Below are 18,926 nucleotides of genomic sequence, written 5' to 3'. Positions count from 1 at the left end.
AGCGAACGCTATAAACACTATAGGCTACCCCAACGCCCCTCCATATTGTACAAGGCGAGCACGGGACCCAGCAGTCGATGACGTGTTTGATTGTGGGACATGTCATCGTACCCATGCGGCGTGAATTGTTCTCGCAGTGGAATACAGCTGGCAACATTAACAATGCATTAACAACGTACACATACGTACGCACACGCACATGCACACGCACACGCACACGCGCACGTAAAGTGTATGATTACCAACATAAGAAGTCAATTTCCTGTCTATCTTTAGATTATTGCAGGCACATATTCAGAATGTTTATTCCAAACATGTTACCGATCTTTGAAAAAGACAATCTGTGTCTCTGGAAATGAAGAATGAATGAGTATATGTGTTAACGTCGTATCAACAGTTTTGCAGCTATTTGAGGCGAGGTCTCTTGAAATGTTTATTGGTCTAGAGACATGATTATGTTGGTCAGAAAAGAGAGTCCGTGCGTATATGCAGTTTTGTACGAATTTATGACGAAGCATCTCTCTTGGCACCAAAATGTTGTTTTTTGTCATGAGAATTTAATCGGTAATTATCCGTAGTTTGGCTCAAAATCCCCTTAGTCGCCTCTTACGACAAGCATGGGTTACGAAAGACCAATTCTAACCCGGATCTCCACGCGTCTGGTTATAGCAATCATCTGAAACGAAGTTCAGGTGTTGTTTGATTAACCAATATGGTTTGGATTTGTTGACTGTCATCTGTTCCCAATTGCGTAGATCGATGTTCATGCTGTTGATTAATCACTGGATTGTCTGGTCCTGACTCGATTATTTACAGCCTGACGCCATATACGCTGGAATATTGCTGAGTCCGGCGTAAAACTAAACACACTCACTCACTGAACAGTTTCAACTGCTTTCACAACACCTTCACCTATAAAGGCTGGACTCAAACCAGAAGACATAAACTTTCCTTGGATTTGTTGTTCAAATAATTCTAGGCCTGTAGAATATCAAATGATCAAACCCAATTTATGGACATCTGTAATGAACAGTTACCATTTAAACACGCATGACACTGAAATAGCGTTAACATCTCAGTTTCATCTAAAGAAAAAAACAACATCACACTGATAATAGAAGACTTCAAGTCGGCCCATTGAAATAAGAGAGCAGTTATGCACGAAGATCACCAGGCGCGAAGCAAGCCAATTTTGTCGTGTAAGCCCGATAGGTAGACTAATGCTTAGTCTCTGAACATATATAATTTTGATAGTAACAAACAAGCCCATTTAAATTGAAAAGGTGCCCCAGGGAGACCAGAGATTCAGAACCTGAGGAAATCTAGACTTGCTTTATTTAGGGATTTAGCACTGCAGAGAGGGCTTGGCAGTAGGGAAAATAATGTGGTTCAGGGACTGCGAGACAGACTACCCGATAGGTTGCAAAGCTTTATATTTAGATTGTATTGAGGGTTTGCCCAACTTTCGTTTTCAAAATCATGTGTAAGCCCGGGTTTTTTTTGTTTCAAACATATTTTATTCGAAAATGAAATGGATTGGGCACAAGTTATCCAACTTAGGAACGCCCTTTCCCAGTTTCCCGGGTTTTTTTTATAATGGTAGCTACGCCCCTGTGTATTCAAGTAACAGTATAGACGAACGCTTAGTCCTCGAATATGTATAATTTTGAAAGTAACAAATAAACCCATTTCAATTGGAAAGGAGCCCCAGTGAGTTGGGAGGTTCAGAATCTAGACCCAGCTGCATCGATCTATGCTCATGATGTCAATCACTGGATTGTCTTATTGACCTCATTCCTAGAGCTACTATTGTTTTGCTGGAATATTACTGAGTGCCGAGTTAAACAGGAAACACAAACAAATGTGTCTCTTACACCAATACCACTTGCATACACTACCTTAGACTAACGCTTAGTCTCTGAATATATACATAATTTTGATAGTAACAAACAAACCCATTTAAATTGAAAAGGAGCCCCAGGGAGACCAGAAATTCTGAACCTGAGGAAATCTAGACTTGCTACTTTCTTGGGCTCCAGCCGGGAGGGCTAGGCAGTAGGGAAAATAATGTGGTTCAGGGACTGTGAGACAGACAAATAACAGTGCATCATGTACGGTAAGGACATGCCAGTTGTCTAATAATAGCTGCCATGACTCAAAGTCTTGACCCCGACAAACCGCTGTCTCGGGAACAGGTACACCCCTTGACGTGGGCCCGCACAGATATACTGCTGTTTGTGTGTGCTCTTGAAGGGAAGATATGTTTAGAAAATATAAACACTTGAATATGCTTTTTATAAACCGATCTTGTACTTCAGTTTATAGGTATTGTGTTGCTCATTGTGAATGGCTGCCAGAATTGAGTGCACATTCACAGGGAACGTTGTTGTGCGTACCTGCTGGACTATAGACTAACACTTAGTCTCTGAATATATCATTTTGATTGTAAAAAATATACCCATGTATATTGAAAAGGAGCCCCAGGGAGACCAGAGATTCAGACCTGAACCTGGAGAAATGTAGACTTGCTTCATTTAGGGCTTTAGCACTGCAGGGAGGGCAAGGCTGTAGGGAAAATAATATGGTTCAGGGACTGTGAGACAGACTACCGCTGGACTGAGACCGTGGAGAATGTGTATAGGCGAGATGTACTGCTCGATACTCGGGTCACGTACGTACGACGTATGCATGGAATGAACACGTGACATGGTGTTGACATTAAGGGAAGGGGGATATATACGTACGTATGTACATTCCCATTTCCAAACGCGCGAGCGCACGCACACACACACACACATCAGAGTGTGAGTGAGTGAGTATGTGGGAGGGTGAGTGAGTGATCGAGTGAGTGAGGAAATAGGATTGATCATTTGTAGAGGCCTGGAATTATTTGAGTGAGTGAGTGGGTGCGTGAGTGAGTGAATGAGGAAAAAGGGATGGATCATTTGATATTGTAGAGGCCTGGAATTATTTGAGTGAGTGGGTGCGTGAGTGAGTGAATGAGGAAAAAGGGATGGATCATTTAATGTTCTAGAGGCCTGGAATTATTTGAGTGAGTGTGTCATCCGAAAATGGGCGTTATGCATTGTACAATGAAGACCATCCTCCTTTTGATGTCGGGCGTAGATGACCACATTCGACTGAGTCTGACTCATGGATGCATTCAGTCTCCTGGTACGTTTTGCCGACGCTCTATGACGAGTCTAGATAGTGAGTAAGTTTAGTTTTAGCAATATTCCAGCAATATAACGGGGATACCAGAAATGGGCTTCCCATGTGGGGAATCGAACCCGGATCTTCGGCGGGACGAGCGAACGCTTGAACCACTCGGCTACCCGACCGATAGTGCTGTAAGTGTAATGTGTCTATGTGTGGAATAGTATGTATACTTTGTGTGTATCAAAATTACCACTTTGTGATAGTGTGAATTATTATATGAATTTTGTTAACAACTGATGTACAACCTTTCATATAACTTTAATCAAACCAAGGTCGTTTATATTTTCCTTGATGAAACCAGGGAGACTATATAACGTTGTAGATTATCCCTGATGAAACATATGTCTGCCAATTTTCCTTCGATTTGTCTCCCTTTAAAATCAGAATATGGAAGCTTTATAATACTTGATATTTGATGCTAAAATATAACTAAATCCTCGACTTCCTCAATCTCATTTATAAACATGAAATATCTAGGTTGTCATTTTTTAAGCAATATTTTATCATTAATTATGCATTTGGATAATGAAAACCTGCAGTCAACAAACATCATAATTTGTTCTCATTTGACCATAATATCCCTTTTCATCAAACCTCTGTTAAACCGCTGTTTCATCCGTGTCCACGGTATCAAATTTTGATATATTGGATGATAAACTAAGACTTCTATCTAACAAAAACAAAAAGCAAAGATTAAACAATATGTGTAAGAATCATGACATTACTGACATGATGGTTAAACTACGTACTGGCATAGAGTTGCATTTAGTTTTGGCACGTCGCCACTTCAGAATTTTCCCCAGAACCACTAAGTTGCTCGGAAAATAGCTGGAATGTTTGTTGATAAAGAAATTATTTGTGAGGAAAATAGTATGTGTCTATAATATAACTCTTGCGCATGCGCGTTGGGCATTGTGTGTTCCAAGCAGGTGCGAGGGGAAGAAGTTGTTCGCCAACAATTTGGTCGACAGGACTGCATAATCGGCGATATTTGGTGTTTAAGGACATTTGGTTTGCTACGTCCCTGCGTCCCTTTCCGCACGCAGTTGTAATATTACTTTTGAAGGTGTATTGTTTATTTACGTTTGTACGATGTCGACACGCACTACGTCCGCCAGGGGGCGCTAGACGTGTATCGTCATTGCGTCGTCTGTTAAAAACAGCTGAGAGATCTCTAGCATATGTCATAAGCAGTATTTCCAGACTGTGGGGATGTGACAGTTTGATAGCTGTGCACAGGAGGAAACAATAATAGTCAAAATGAGCGTGGAAGTCAAAACCCCGACAAAGTCACAGTTTAAAATCGAAGGATTCCAATGTGGAGAACGATTAAAACCGGGAGATAGCAGCGACGAGAAGTTACAGAAAGAGTCGAAGACTAAAGTTGGCAAAGATGTGTCTTTTCAAGATAAAAATGGAGAAAAACAGCACAGGAATTCCTTTTCCAGGGCAGACAAACCGAAAGAAATTCAATACAGGAAAAGGCGTTATTCAATGCCCCAGAAGCTTGGTGAAGCAGCTCAAGGATCTCACATTTCATTTATGAAGAAAAGAAAATTTCTTATGGATGCAAAAGTTACTGGTAAAAAGATGACTTTACCAACAAAGTTTCTTTTGGGAGGGAATATTAATGATCCCCTCAACCTGAACAGTTTATATCATGATGAAGAAGGAAAAGTTTTGAATGAATCAACACCTGTTTCTTCACCCATACCCACACCATCACATCGGCAGAAAGTTGAAGTTGTCATTCCACCAAACATCACAGACCCATTGAATTTAAATGCTGATGATGATTCATTTATGAGTAGAATATGCAAGAAGAGGAAAAGAAGTTACAGACATAAGCGTAAAGAAAGTACATCTCATTCAACATCCACACCATTGTTGAAAGAGGGACCTGGGGAGAAGAAGAGGGAACTTTTGGGAAGCGTTGAAAATAGACATTGACACCAGCCACGATATTTGTGACGAATTGTCCAGTGGTGAACTGACTCTTGATATTCAAAGTGCTAATACCAACAAATGCAGCAATAAGATAGTATCTCCAGTTATCCCCCAAGCATCACCAAAAATCCGGAGGAGGAGGAAGACGATTAGTGAATCCTGTAATATTTCTGAGACAACTTTTGATGCATCTAGAGCATTATTCTGTACTAGTAGCCCTGAGCCAAAACTAACACCACCGAAGAAAACCAAAAGACAGTTCAGCAACCCAAAGAGTTCTAGTTTTTCTAAAACAAAAAGCCCGGTGAAGTTTGCAAAAAAATCCCAAATTCATCTATGGCAATTACAATAGGTACTACGGCTACAGGAATCCAAGTGCTGAACAAGATCACCGGATGATCAATTTTGAATCGGAGTGGTTTGAGACAAAGGATGTGTTGGACATTGGTTGCAATGTGGGACATTTGACTTTAGCCATAGCCAGAGATTATCATCCAAGAAAGATCATTGGTATGGACATTGATGCTAATCTGATCAAAATTGCAAGGAAGAACATCCGCTACTATTTGGCTTCCTGTTCCACTGACACAACAAAGTTTGCAACATCAAGCTCGGTGAACTATGGACCAATGGCAGCTCCTCCGCTTGGAAAGGAACATGAATTTCCACAATTTCCTAATAATCTGATGTTTATGCAGGTATGTTGAGTGTTCTTTTACTGAAAATAAACATAAATGTGTTTGCATGTGATTTACTTTGATCACTGTTTCACTGACGTAGACTGCAAGGTTTAATTTCATACTTGTCACTGATCGCTGCGGTATACTAAAATTCCTCGTAAAATCTGATATTCCTTGAAAATTAACAGGATCGGGTGGTCAGACTTGCTGACTTGGTTGACACGTCATCATATCCCAATTGCGAGGATTGATGCTCATGCTGTTGATCACTGGATTGTCTGGTCCAGACATTATTATTTACAGACCGCTGCTTTATTGCTGGAATATTGCTTGAGTATTGCTGAACGCAGTGTTAAACAACAAACCTCTAAATCTGTTTATGCTTTAAAAAAATAGGTGGTCATGGAAGACTATGATTTTGACTACTTAAGCAAAATAATTCATTTTTAAGTTCATATGAATTCTATTTTCTTCTTGTAAAATTTTCACTGAACAAGTGGAATAACAGTTTCATTTCTTTTTTCAGGGAAACATAGTGCTTGAAAGTGATGAGATGTTGGAGTTCCAGGAAGAAGAATATGATCTGGTCCTTGCTCTCAGCATCACAAAATGGATTCATCTAAACTGGGGCGATGATGGATTGAAGCGTGCATTCAAGAGAATATTCAAGCTGCTGAGACCTGGAGGCAAGCTCATCCTGGAGCCCCAGGCTTGGGCTTCCTACAAGAAAAGGAAGAAGCTGAACGTAATGATAATAATTATCATGATCATAATGAAAACAAAAATAATAGTGATTTGTTAGTAATAACGATAATGAAAATAATGCTACAAATATATGCTTGTTGGCTAGGTTGATGGATGACATTGCTCTCTCTATCAGTCACTGGTTCATCTGGACCAGATTCATCATATTCAATTATTTACAGGCCACCATTCATATTGCTTGAAAACACGAAAAACTTCAAACTTTGAAATTGTCTTTGGCATGGTATTTGAAAAGATATTCTAAAAAGTTCTTTCTAAGAATTTGGTAGAGATGTCCATTGGTTTGCTCAACATCAATTTCAGAATGAAGTAGAATGTTTGGGTTTAAGCACATTGTAAAAGACATCTGACTTAGTGAAGATTAAACAATCACAGTAGAAGCAATTAGTGTTCAAAATTCTAATTCACCCAGTCTGAGCCTGTTTGTTTTCGGGAATGTTTGTCATACTCAGTCAGTGGATAGTTAAACTATTGTCTGAGCTGGCATATTGAACTGAAATATAAGTAGGTTTGGTTGTGTGTCTAGTGGTTCAATTTGGACTTCAGGCTTTTTTTGTTCACTTTGTAGAATGCAATATAAATGGAACTTGTCAGAAATGCAGAGGTTTTATAGCAATTTCCGCTGTATACTGTTTACACTGAAATGAAATTAATACATGTTATAATGTTGATGTTTTTTTTTTCAGGAAACAATCTTCAAGAACTATCAGAACATAAAGCTGAGACCAGAGAACTTTCCAAATTACCTTCTAAAAGAGGTTGGATTTTCCAAGTGTGAAGTCATTGGAGTGCCTTTCAACAAATCAAAAGGTATATCACTCGATCATGCTGGACCCGTGAAGATCAGGGTTAGAATTGGTCTTCAGCAACCCATGCTTGTCATAGAGGCGATTAATGGGATCAGGTGGTCAGGCTCGCTGACACATGTCATTGTATTGCATTGCATAGATCGATACTCATGCTTTTGATCACTGGATTGTATGGTCCAGACAAACAATTATTTACAGTCTGCTGCCATATAGCTGGAATATTGCTGAGTACAGGGTTTTACACAGACTTTTAAAAATGGGAGTCATGGTGACTCACAATATTTATTTTGGGGGGTCATTTTCAATATTTGGGAGTCATGAAAATTTTAATATTTCTTTGTGTTAATCATTCTCAGTATGTAACTATGTATGTCACACCACCAAATGAAACTACAGCATAGTTCAATTCACACAGCCAGGATTACTGTCGCCTCTGAGTTCTCTGGAACAATCTGACAGCTCTTTAAAAGTAAAACTATCATCAAACAATATCAGTTTTTGCTTATCAAATCGATTTAATGAACTGAATTGTGAGGGCCACCTATAAAACTTGTGTCAAGCTTGACTCATATGATAGTATTTTGAGAGTCATTAACAAAATTGTTGTCAAATACGCAGGAATCACGCGTCATGTAAAACCGTGTGAGTACGGTGTTTAACAACAAACAAACAGTCTTGCTGTGAATTGACAGTAAATATCAAACATTTTCAATACATATGAGATATTAAAACATTTTTCTTGTTAATATTAATGCTGTTGCAGGGCTCGAAAAACTAAAAAATCCGCACTCGCCCTGTAGGGCAAGTAATATGAACTTTCCACTCGTCCTTCTAAAATTGTACTTTCCCTGTAGATCATGCATCACAATGAATATTAGTTTAATATATTTTATTTCAAAATGTTTGCTTGGAATAAAACTACTATAAACATTACTTACATTGCCATCTGTACAAACTCTTTGAGAAATTGAATTCGTTCACCATTTAAGATAGCTGAACTTCAAGGAAAAAGAAACGTTAATTTTGGGTCAGAAAACCTAGTCGTCCTCTAGGACGAGCAAATTATGTTTTTCACTTGCCCGAAACAAATTTTACTTGTCAATACGAGCGGACGAGTGGTATTTTCGAGCCCTGTATTGTCAGTGCTGACAGTGATAGTATTTATACAGCATTAAGCCCATTTTACTCGGGGTTAATATATGAATAAAGATGAAAAGTCATCCCTAAATATCTCGGTGATATATGGGTCCGTTTCTTGTAAATCTACCTGTTTAGAATTATGAATATACATCTATATGTATGACTCTTGGAAGAATTGATAGTAATGGCTAATCTGTTTCAAATTATCTTCCCTTCACTAACCCACCAGTTGTGCTGATCCAAACTGTTCATTTTACGAATAAATTACCAATATATCCAGCATGGCGGGTAGCTGATGCAGTACGCAAAATTTGTCGGTCTTGTATGCAATCGTGGATTGCATCCATTGGATATACGAGAAACCTCATTTTGGGTTCCAATCTAAGCTTTCAAGCACCATGTCTATTGCTTGTTGACATAATAGAATGTTGACTACATATATAGATGGGCTGAAGTACCATGACAATATCGATGTTCATGTTAATCAAGTCAGACATAAGCTAACATTTGCAGCATACACACTTTAGGCCTAAAACAAAATGTTGTGGTTCCAATTACCCGACCGACCCTTGAATTCTGGTGCCAACCCTAGTTTTTTTAAGAGGTATGAGTAAAATAAGCTTTCAGATACCATTGTTTTTTCCCGGCGCCAACGGACGTCGGTCATTCTGACAGAGAAAGTCAACATGTTGGCCGCAAGCTTGGTTGAATAAACAATTACACATTGAAAAATGTGTTATTAGCTCGTACTGTACTCATAAGATAGAAAGGGGCAGTGGGGTAACCTAGTGGTTAAGCGTTGGCTCGTCACGCCGAAGACCTGGGTTCGAATCCCCACATGGACACAATGTGTGAAGCCCATTTCTGGTGTACCCTGCCGTGATGTTGCTGGAATATTGCTAAAAGCGGCGTAAAACCAAACTCAGTCAGTCAGTCATAAGATAGAAATGTAAAAAAAATATATTCCTACCTACCTACCCTAAATTTTAAAGAGGTGTAATTGAAACCACAACATATTTTTTATTTGGCCTTATCTGGGATGGAAATCAGCACTAACCTTCTTCCAAAGACCACCTTTATGAAATAGCTATCTTAATCCTATATCATTACACTGAAGACCCGGGTTCGTATTCCTATGGGTACAATGTATAAAGCCCATTTCTGGTGTCCCCTGTCGTGATATTGATGCGAAATGTGGCTAAAAGTGGTGCACAACCATACTCAGTCAGTCACTCGATTCTCGAGTGGTATTTCAAACAATTTTGTTGGCTGTTGCTATTGGTTATCACTATTCTGGCAAGTAGCATGTTTTGTTACTGTATATATTTCATTCACGTGAGGGGCGGTGGGGTAGCCTTGTGGTTAAAGCGTTGGCTCGTCACGCCGAAGACCTGGGTTCGAACCCCTATATGGGTACAAAGTGTGAAGCCCATTATTGGTGCCCCCTGCCGTGATGTTGCTGGAATATTGCTAAAAGCAGCGTAAAACTAAACTCAGTCAGTCATTCACGTGAAACTGTTTTATTTCTTCAGGGTTCCGTCGACCTCTCCAGCTTTACACCAAAGCAGACACGTCAGGAAACACTCCTTACACAGACATTGATGAGAACAGCCAGAGTAGCAGGAACCATGTGTTAGCCCCAACACTGCACTCCGTGGTGTCCCCCCAGGTTGTGGACAGCCAGGATACACCAAGTGAGAAGAGCAAGGCAGCTAGTCCAGTTCAACTGGAATCAGAACAGAGCATCCCCCAAACCCCCCAGGCTATGGACAGCCAGGATACACCAAGTGAGAAGAGCAAGACAGCTAGTCCAGTTCAACTGGAATCAGAACAGAGTATCCCCCTAACCCCCCAGGCTATGGACAGCCAGGATACACCAAGTGAGAAAAGCAAGGCAGCTAGTCAAGTTCAACTGGAGTCGGGGCAGAGTGCTTGAAAGTCTGACTCCGCCAGTGGTCAACAGAGTGATGGTCTGTTGACCTCCGCCTGTGGTAAGATGGATGTGGCAACAAGTGAAGAGGGTACCCGCAAGGACACTGCCTCATAGACCATGAGAATTCACTGCAGACATTTTGAGATGTGAAGCTGATAAATACTCAGACAGTGAAGGCATTCTTTTTACTTACTGCACATCATGCTGTTTAGTATGTTTTTTAATCAACAGGTAGGATGAAAGACTTTGGAACAATGCCGTGCTGATTTGTACACATCTTTGAATGCGACAACCTTGACTTCTTGACTGAAGTATGTTGCAAGATGTGTGAAAGTCAGCTCTTGACTTCAGGTGTTTTGTCATTCATACTCTCCTCACAAAATAAAGCAACACAGGGCTATGTCAAAACCCCCAATTCTCTCACTTTCATATTTGTTTTTGGCTGTTCTTTTTGTCTTGTTAAGGATGATGAAGGATTTTGGAGGTTTTTTCAGTCATTGGAGAGAAGCTTTCAGGTTATGTACACTCCAGTTTAAAAATAAGTTGATTAATATGCAGAAACGTTTCTTTGGTTAAGTATGTTGGTCTTATTACCAGCTGATTCCACCTTGACAAATATTTTTGAGCTCACCTGTAAAAGATTAATACAATTTTGCAACAGTTGTTAAGTGATCATGTCGAGGTTGTATTTTCTTCCCATCAGTGCATCATGTCCCCAATAATACCTTAATTATTGGTGTTTTGTTCATTAGTGAAAAAGTAAGAACCCCTAATCTATCTGGTTCCGCATTCAGCTTCCTTAAGAAATATTCTGTGTAGTATATGTTTACACATATATTCTGTTCTACACTGTGCTGAGTATTTTCTGGTACTTGGCTCAAGTGATAACAATCGGCCAGTTTGACTATTGATGGTACTAATGCTTTGTAACTTTGATATGTTGTCATACTGACTGTTGACTGTACATAATGAGCAAATACACAAATCTTTTCCAAACATGATTATATTGTCAGCCTTGTTTTTGTACAATATGACAGCGGTCTGTATAAAATTGAGTCTGGACCAGACAATCCAGTGATTGACATCATGAGCATCAGTCTGTGGATTTGGGAAACTGACCACCCAATCCTGTTAGTTGTGTCTTACAACAAGCATGGGTTATTGAAGATCAATTCTAACCTGGATCTTCACAAGTTTTCAGAATTGAGTTATAGAGGTGTAAAACTAATAATGGGTCAAATATCTGCAGGCAATTTGTGTTCCCTTAAGACTATTGGTTGTGGTTTTGAATATGGTACACCTGACCTGGTTTGTCAGCACAGGTCCCATGCTAAGGGTTTCACCAAAGTGATTATTTTAAACATGTGAGACCTGCATAACTTAAGGCATTCTTCCGAGATAAATCAAATCGTTTCACAAATCGATCGTAGCCCTGCAATTGTGGTAAGCATAGGCATGGGAACTCCTCCCCCCCAAAAAAGGGGGGAGGGTGTGTTTGAACCCCCTGAACCCCAGTCGGCTCAACCAATGCAAAACAACTTCAATGTGGTCTTTAGTCATTTTCAAAAAAAAGAAAAAAAAGGGTTTGTGTGTGTTCAAACCCCCTGAACGAAGACACTAAGGGAGTTATGATCACTTCAGCACTACGATCGCTTGGGGAACAATCTCAACTCCCTGGGGATCATACAACTCTTGCAGCCACTAGGCGCACCGAGTTAGTGTGGCATTCCCATCCAGGCTACGAGGTACCCATTCACAGCTGGGTGGACTGGGACACATAGTCACAGTACTTTGTCCAGCTTAACTGCACGTTGCTGTACCCGCAACTAGGTGTTTGCACGTATTCATGTGGCCACCACCTGGTCATATACCAACGGATTCGTGGGTTCTTTTAAGTGCACAGGGGTGTGTACTGTATACTAGGGGTTGTGACAACAATGAAAGAGTCTGCACACAAAGTTGACTCCAAGGTTTTTACACCCGGTCACAGGTGGGCTCGATCCGGTCACCTCAAGCTCGCTGGATCACTAGCCAGGCGCTTTAGCCAGTTCGCCCAACACGCAGCGGTAGATTAAAGGAATGTGTAATGCCAGTCAGCATGATAATTTCTACATCAAGGGTTTGACCACCTGTTGATCCGGGTAAGAACTGATCTTCAGTAGCCGATCTTGCCCTTAAAGGTGACACTGACTAACGGATCAGGTTGTCGGTCTCCTTCACTTGGTTGACACATGTCATTGTATCCCAATTTGCCTAGATTGGTGCTCATGCTGTTGATCACTGGATTGTCTGGTCCAGACTCGATTATTTACAGACCGCCATCATATTGCTGAGTGCGTATAAAACTAAACTCACTCACTACTTTTTGGGACATTCCAACCAGGCTGTCAGTGGGTATCGTGATGATTTTATGAGCGCTTTCACTGACAATTTTTACATATTAGTGGATTAACTAGTCAGCAATATAACATCTACGCCAGGTTGACAACATGAGCAGCGTTCAACGATCCTTGGGTATGAAGGCCAGTGGCAAAATACCCATCCATAGTTCTCATTTTAGTGTACAAGCTTATTAAGGATTTCACAGGTGTCTGTATAGATGTCAGGAAATCCCATCTTTTATGTGGTCACCGAACAAAACGTTAAACTAATGGTGTTAACTGTCTGTCACAAAGGCACATCAACCAGGTCTCAGTCAGGTATATGTACCCATAACATTTGTCAGAGGTGAGCACCCAATACACTTTCCACAGTAGTGCAGTAAATGGACAAACAGCGGTCGAACTTCCATTTTACGGAACCGTGAAGATCCGGGGAAGAATTGGTCTTTTTCTTGTCTTTTTTCTTTTTTTTATTGTTCCCAATACGTTGAATACAACAAGCATACAGAGGAATATGTGTACATGTTTTGGTTAAATAGTTATTCAGGATTAAATTCTGGGGTGAGAGGAAACCATTTGGCTAAAAAGCTTTCAAAATTAGTATTTCTTCTGGAACTGAATTTTTCAGTGGTGAATATGTCTTTCAATATCCTAAAGTAATTAGCAAGGAGCAAGTGTAAATATACCTCTTAGCAGAGAAGATTATGTGATTCAGTAATTGGTTCTTATCTAAAAGCCAAACCAGATCAAAGTTTTTGTCAAATTAAGTGTTTGGATATCGTAATCCACTGTTCAAGTTTCTTCCAGAAAGTTTTGGTTTCATCACATTCCCAATATACATGGCATAAGGTCTCACCAGAAAAATTACAAAAAGAACATATTGTATTGTCAGCAAGATTCATTATAGAAAGTTCTTTTTTGGTATAAACATTTCCGTGCAGAAATTAATATTGAAAATCTAACAGTTTGACATCTCTTAAATTCTTTCTGCAAATATCAAATATCATATGTCAATCAAACTCAATACAATCAAATAATGTTTCCCATTTTTGGCACATATGAGGTTTAACATTTGCAGATAACAATGTATTATAGAATAATCTTGAACCTTTTCTTGGGGATATGAAATCCTTTTGGAGAGAATTTGTACCGAGTTCATTGATGTTTATGTATCCATATTCCTTTATAGTCTTTTTCCAAGGTTCAGGTAATATGTGTATAAGATCTAACTGTGTACCTCTTATATCAATTTTAAGCTTCAAATAATCAAAGGATATAAACCCATGTTCATCACAATGATCTTTCATTGCCAATATTCCACTTTTAGCTCAGTGTCTAATAATGTGATTTTCGGTTTTGAAATTATCATTCAGTCATAAAGGTTGGGATAAGATTTCATTAATGTTCTCTACTTCTATAGTATTTTTGATGCAATGTAATTTCTATGCCTTTAAAACTTCTTTCCAAAAAAGGATTATCAACTGCAAGTATATTCTGAAAATGTGCTCCATAGTTTAGCATATCCTTAAAAGGAAAGTTTCATGGGTTACCGGTATTTGTTGTTTTTTTAAAATATAGTTTGAGTGTAGATAATTTCATAGCGTTAACAAAGGTCTTCATATCAATCATGCATAGACCCCCCATTTTGTAATCTTTTTTGAAAGTGCTCCGTTTGATTTTGTCATTTTTGTCATTCCAGATGAGTTAAAAAAATATTCTCTCAAGCGCGGTGATAAAATCCTCAGGAGGGTTAGGTAAAGTGTTAAAAAATATGAACAAATTTTGGAAGAGTCAATGTCTTAATAACCGTGATTTTGCCTATCAAAGTCAAATGTGTTTTTCTCCAAGTTACCAGTCATCTATTAATTTCTTCCAGTCTCTTCTTAGTGTTAATAACCCATAAATCATTCAAATCCGGAGTAAATTTAATTCCCAATACTTCAAATTGTTTTCTTTGCCATTCTATATTCAAATCTTGACAAAGTATATCTCTGCTACCAGCTTTTGAGCCTATCCAGATTGCTTTAGTCTTATCTGTGTTTATCTTTACTCCTGACATATTGTGAAATGTATTAAGTGTGTCTATAGGAGAGTACAAGTTTTCATCTGAGCCATCCAAAAATAATTCAGTATCATCTGCATATTGACCTAATTTGTATTTCTGATCATCAATTACAACACCCTTTATAGTTTCATGATGTCTTATCATACATCCTTGGATTTCAGCACCAAAAAGAAATAGATATGGAGATATGGGATCCCCTTGCCTACAGCCCCGTTGATTTGGGAATATATCAGAGCGATGTCTCTTCTGAATAACACAAGAAGATGTATCATGAGTTAAGACATTAATCCAACGTATACTCTTTGGACCAAAACCAAATTTTACTAGGACAGAATTGATAAAATCTTTGAAAACTGTGTCAAATGCTTTTTTCGAAATCAATCAACATTAGTAAATCTGGCATGTCTTTTTTCTTAGTTTCAAACATAATATCACATAATAACCGTGTATTTTCACTAATGTTCTGCCAGGTATAACTCCAGTCTGGTTATTATGTATCAGATAATCAAGGGTAGTTTTTAACCGATTTGAGATACATGCACTTAACAAAGCATTTAACAAAGTAATTGGTCCCCCGTTCTTCAATAAGGTCCTATTTTTATTAGCTATAAGTATACAAGTGATAACTCCTCTCTTCATGGTAAGAGACATCTTATTTTAACATCTTTGATAAATCTAAAAATATAGAATTGGTCTTCAGTAACCCATGCTTGTCGTGAGAGGCGACTAACGGGATCTGGGGGTCAGGCTCGCTGACTTGGTTGACACATGTCATCGTATCCCAATTGTGTAAGTCGATGCTCATGCATAGCTAGAATATTGCTGAGTGCGGCGTAAAACTGAACTCACTCGCTCCATCTTACGGAAGCCTTTGAAGCGTAGACCCCTGTGCGAATCCCGGATGTAAACCAAACCAAAATACTGGAATGTGTATTTTACTTAGAAAGTGAAATATAAAGAGTGAGTGAGTATGGTTTCGCCGCTTTTAGCAATATTCCAGCAATATCACGGCGGGGGACACCAGGAATGGGCTTCACACATTGTACCCATAATATAAAAGAAAACATGTTATACATATGTTTGAAATAAAATACAGTTGTTGACCATTCTGGGTGCAGCTGGATGAGGAGGGAAAAAAATCGAGGCATTGCATTTTATACAAGATTGTCCATGTGCACACACGCCCTACGGCAATCAGTTAGAAGAAGTATAACCTAGTGCTTAGTATACTTCTCAATATCTTTTATTATAAACGATGTGATAATTTCAGTAGTAGTTTTTCAGTGTTTAATGTTTCACCAATTAACCATGTAACGTTCCCTTCACCAATATAGCATTGTCTCCTTTGATCGGAAAACCAAAAGTTGATTAACCCCAGTCGTTTACGTTTATTCAAATAAAACAAAGCATTCAGTTATTTTCAAAGGAGCGAAGTTGCAGGCTTGGGCTGCATGTGAAGTGTTCTTTACACCCGTGAAGATCCGGGTTAGGCTTGGTTTTCTTCCGAATTGCGTAGATTGATGCTCATGCTGTTGATTACTGGATTGTCTGGTCCAGACTCGATTATTTACAGACCGACGCCATATAGCAGGAATATTGCTGAGTGCGGCGTTAAACAACTTGTGTACATTTTACACTCAAGTACACCTTTCACTCCGCCCACACAACAGGAGAGGCCAGGTCTCGTGACAACGCGTTCCCAAACCCATTCAAATAAAGAATTCAATTAGGATTTACTTGTTAGTTGAACAAGCGTGGCCATTCCACAACCCTGTCCCCCTGTTTCCCGATACCATCTGGTCTTGTCAAAACGGGTCAGTGGAGTAGCCTAGTGGTTAAAGCGTTGGCTCGTCACGCCGAAGACCCGGGTTCGAATCCCCACATGGGTATAATGTGTGAAGCCCATTCCTGGTGTCACCCGCCGTGATATTGCTGGAATATTGCTAAAAGCGGCGTAAAACAAACTCACGCACTCACTCGTAATTCTTCTGGATGAGATCTAACGCATCACTGTGAATTGTCTGTAATATTATGCAAAGAAGGTTGACAAAGTAAGTTTTGAAAATTATGCTTTTTCATATTACACAAATTCGGTTATATTACCAAACCCGAAGGAAATAGAACTCTTTAAACATACAGGGGAGATGAATGAGGGATATGATATGTCTGTGTCCGTGACAAGCGCCCTGTTTTCCCCAATGCAGGACAGATGGAAATACCGGCCTTTCTGTGTCTCAGAAACGGTCGTAAAATCGCGATGGCGACAGCTTGGGCGGTACGAATCAGATGTTATTTGTCCCAGCATCTGAGATATGAAATAAGGCCCGTCCGACCGTCCGAGACGGTCGAGATTTCTGACGGACGGTCTAAATTTACATAGCCAGCCCCATGGTCTGGTAAAAAATCCATACATCTGAGTAAATTTACCAATTTGGTCTGGTTAAATCCATTTTGGGCTGGTAACATTTTGAAGCTACCAGCCCTGATGTCTGGCTGCATTTTTGGCATATTTCATACACTGCCATCCATCTCCCTTAATCATTCTACCATTTTTTCATTATCCATCCCAACTAATAATAAAATCATAATATATAATAACCAGTCCCTAAATAATATTGAAATAAATATTTTTTCCTGTTTGAAAAAATAGAACTGTGTCATTTTCATTGACACCCCCCACCCCCACCCCTATGACAGAGGCGACTAAGAGGACCGGGTGGTCAGGCTCGCTGACTTGTTTGACTCATGTCTTCGTATCCCAATTTCGTAAATTGATGCTCATGCTGTTGATCACTGGACTGTCTGGTCCAGACTCGTCATTTACCTGACAGACCTGGGTGATAAAGCGAGAATAGTGCTGAGTGGGGCTTTGATCAAAACAAGGCACATGATTATATCCTCACTCACCTCAGTCCATCTCTCGCTTCCATAGTATCCCAGATAGCATTCTGACGTTGGCCCAACGTTGGCCCAACGTCACAACTTACGTTGGCCCAACGTAATCGTGACCGTCGGGCCAACGTTGGGCCAACGTTGGCAAACAAACGTTGCCCAACGTTGGTTCAACGTTGGCTAACATTGGCAAACAAACGTTGGCCCAACGTTGGATCAACGTCCGTTTCATTCCTCAATACCTCTTACCTACCCTGAAATGTTTGTACAAATCTCGCAATACTATCACATAGCAAGCAATACATTCTTCAAGTTGAATTCACTCTCTCTGTCTTTGCTGGACACCTCTGGACAGCTTTATGTAGGTTCTAGACAATTTAAAGTGTGTCTGAATACAATTAGTTAAAATATTAGGCATATTTCAAAACAACTTTCAAGTCTATATATATCACAAACGATATTAAAAAATAGTTGATTTTTAATAGATAACCATTAGGCAACAGGCCCTGGAAAAAATCCCAACACAATGATTTGAAACATTAAAAATTTCTTGGCCTTACCCCAGACATTTAACACCAAGGGCAAGAGTGAGAGCAGCAAAATAGTCTCTGCATCTGGTGCCCCACAATCCATTTGCCTGATGAGTTAAAAATTTGATTATGACAGCAACAAAATGAACAAAAGATAATTCTGGTTTAGATGATCTTAATGTATTTCTTAAATTACAAGTCAGGACTTGGACTGAGTGGCAGGGCATCCTTATATTTTCAGTTATCAGATGAGGAGGAGAAAGAAATCATCACAGGCGATCTTCATCTGTATACAAGGTCTGTGCTTGTACCTTGGCCTCTGAATAAAAAACTGACAAAAACATCTAATGACTTCACAAGACATCTATTATTGATGTAAACAAACATTGGCTACTTTATAAAACATCAATGTATATCTGGTGTCACTGAATCACAGGAGAAAAATACTTAAATGATTTGAATCTTTGAAGGGCATTTAGAAGTGGAATGCATAAGAAAAGCAAGATTTATGGATGTCAACACTTCTTTATTGTGAATAACACATATTCACAATAAAGAAGTGTTG

The 18,926-nt window shown here is 39.4% G+C and overlaps 1 protein-coding gene across 1 annotated transcript; it reads left to right on the top strand.

Moving 5' to 3' along the window:
• The first annotated feature begins 4,123 nt into the window (after window positions 1-4,123).
• LOC124287177 (7SK snRNA methylphosphate capping enzyme-like) lies at window positions 4,124-11,494 on the top strand. Its single transcript, XM_046723663.1, is given in 6 exon segments — window positions 4,124-5,145; window positions 5,147-5,491; window positions 5,493-5,864; window positions 6,373-6,591; window positions 7,298-7,421; window positions 10,093-11,494. Coding segments are annotated over 6 exon segments (2,130 nt in total). The 5' UTR covers window positions 4,124-4,479; the 3' UTR covers window positions 10,497-11,494.
• The last annotated feature ends 7,432 nt before the right edge of the window (window positions 11,495-18,926 follow it).

The sequence above is a fragment of the Haliotis rubra genome, unplaced genomic scaffold (genome assembly GCF_003918875.1).
Source record: "Haliotis rubra isolate DU_JTF1 unplaced genomic scaffold, ASM391887v1 Scf4, whole genome shotgun sequence".
Taxonomy (NCBI): domain Eukaryota; kingdom Metazoa; phylum Mollusca; class Gastropoda; order Lepetellida; family Haliotidae; genus Haliotis; species Haliotis rubra.
The sequence above is the reverse complement of the archived record's forward strand: the minus strand, read 5'-3'. Positions and strand labels throughout refer to the sequence as shown.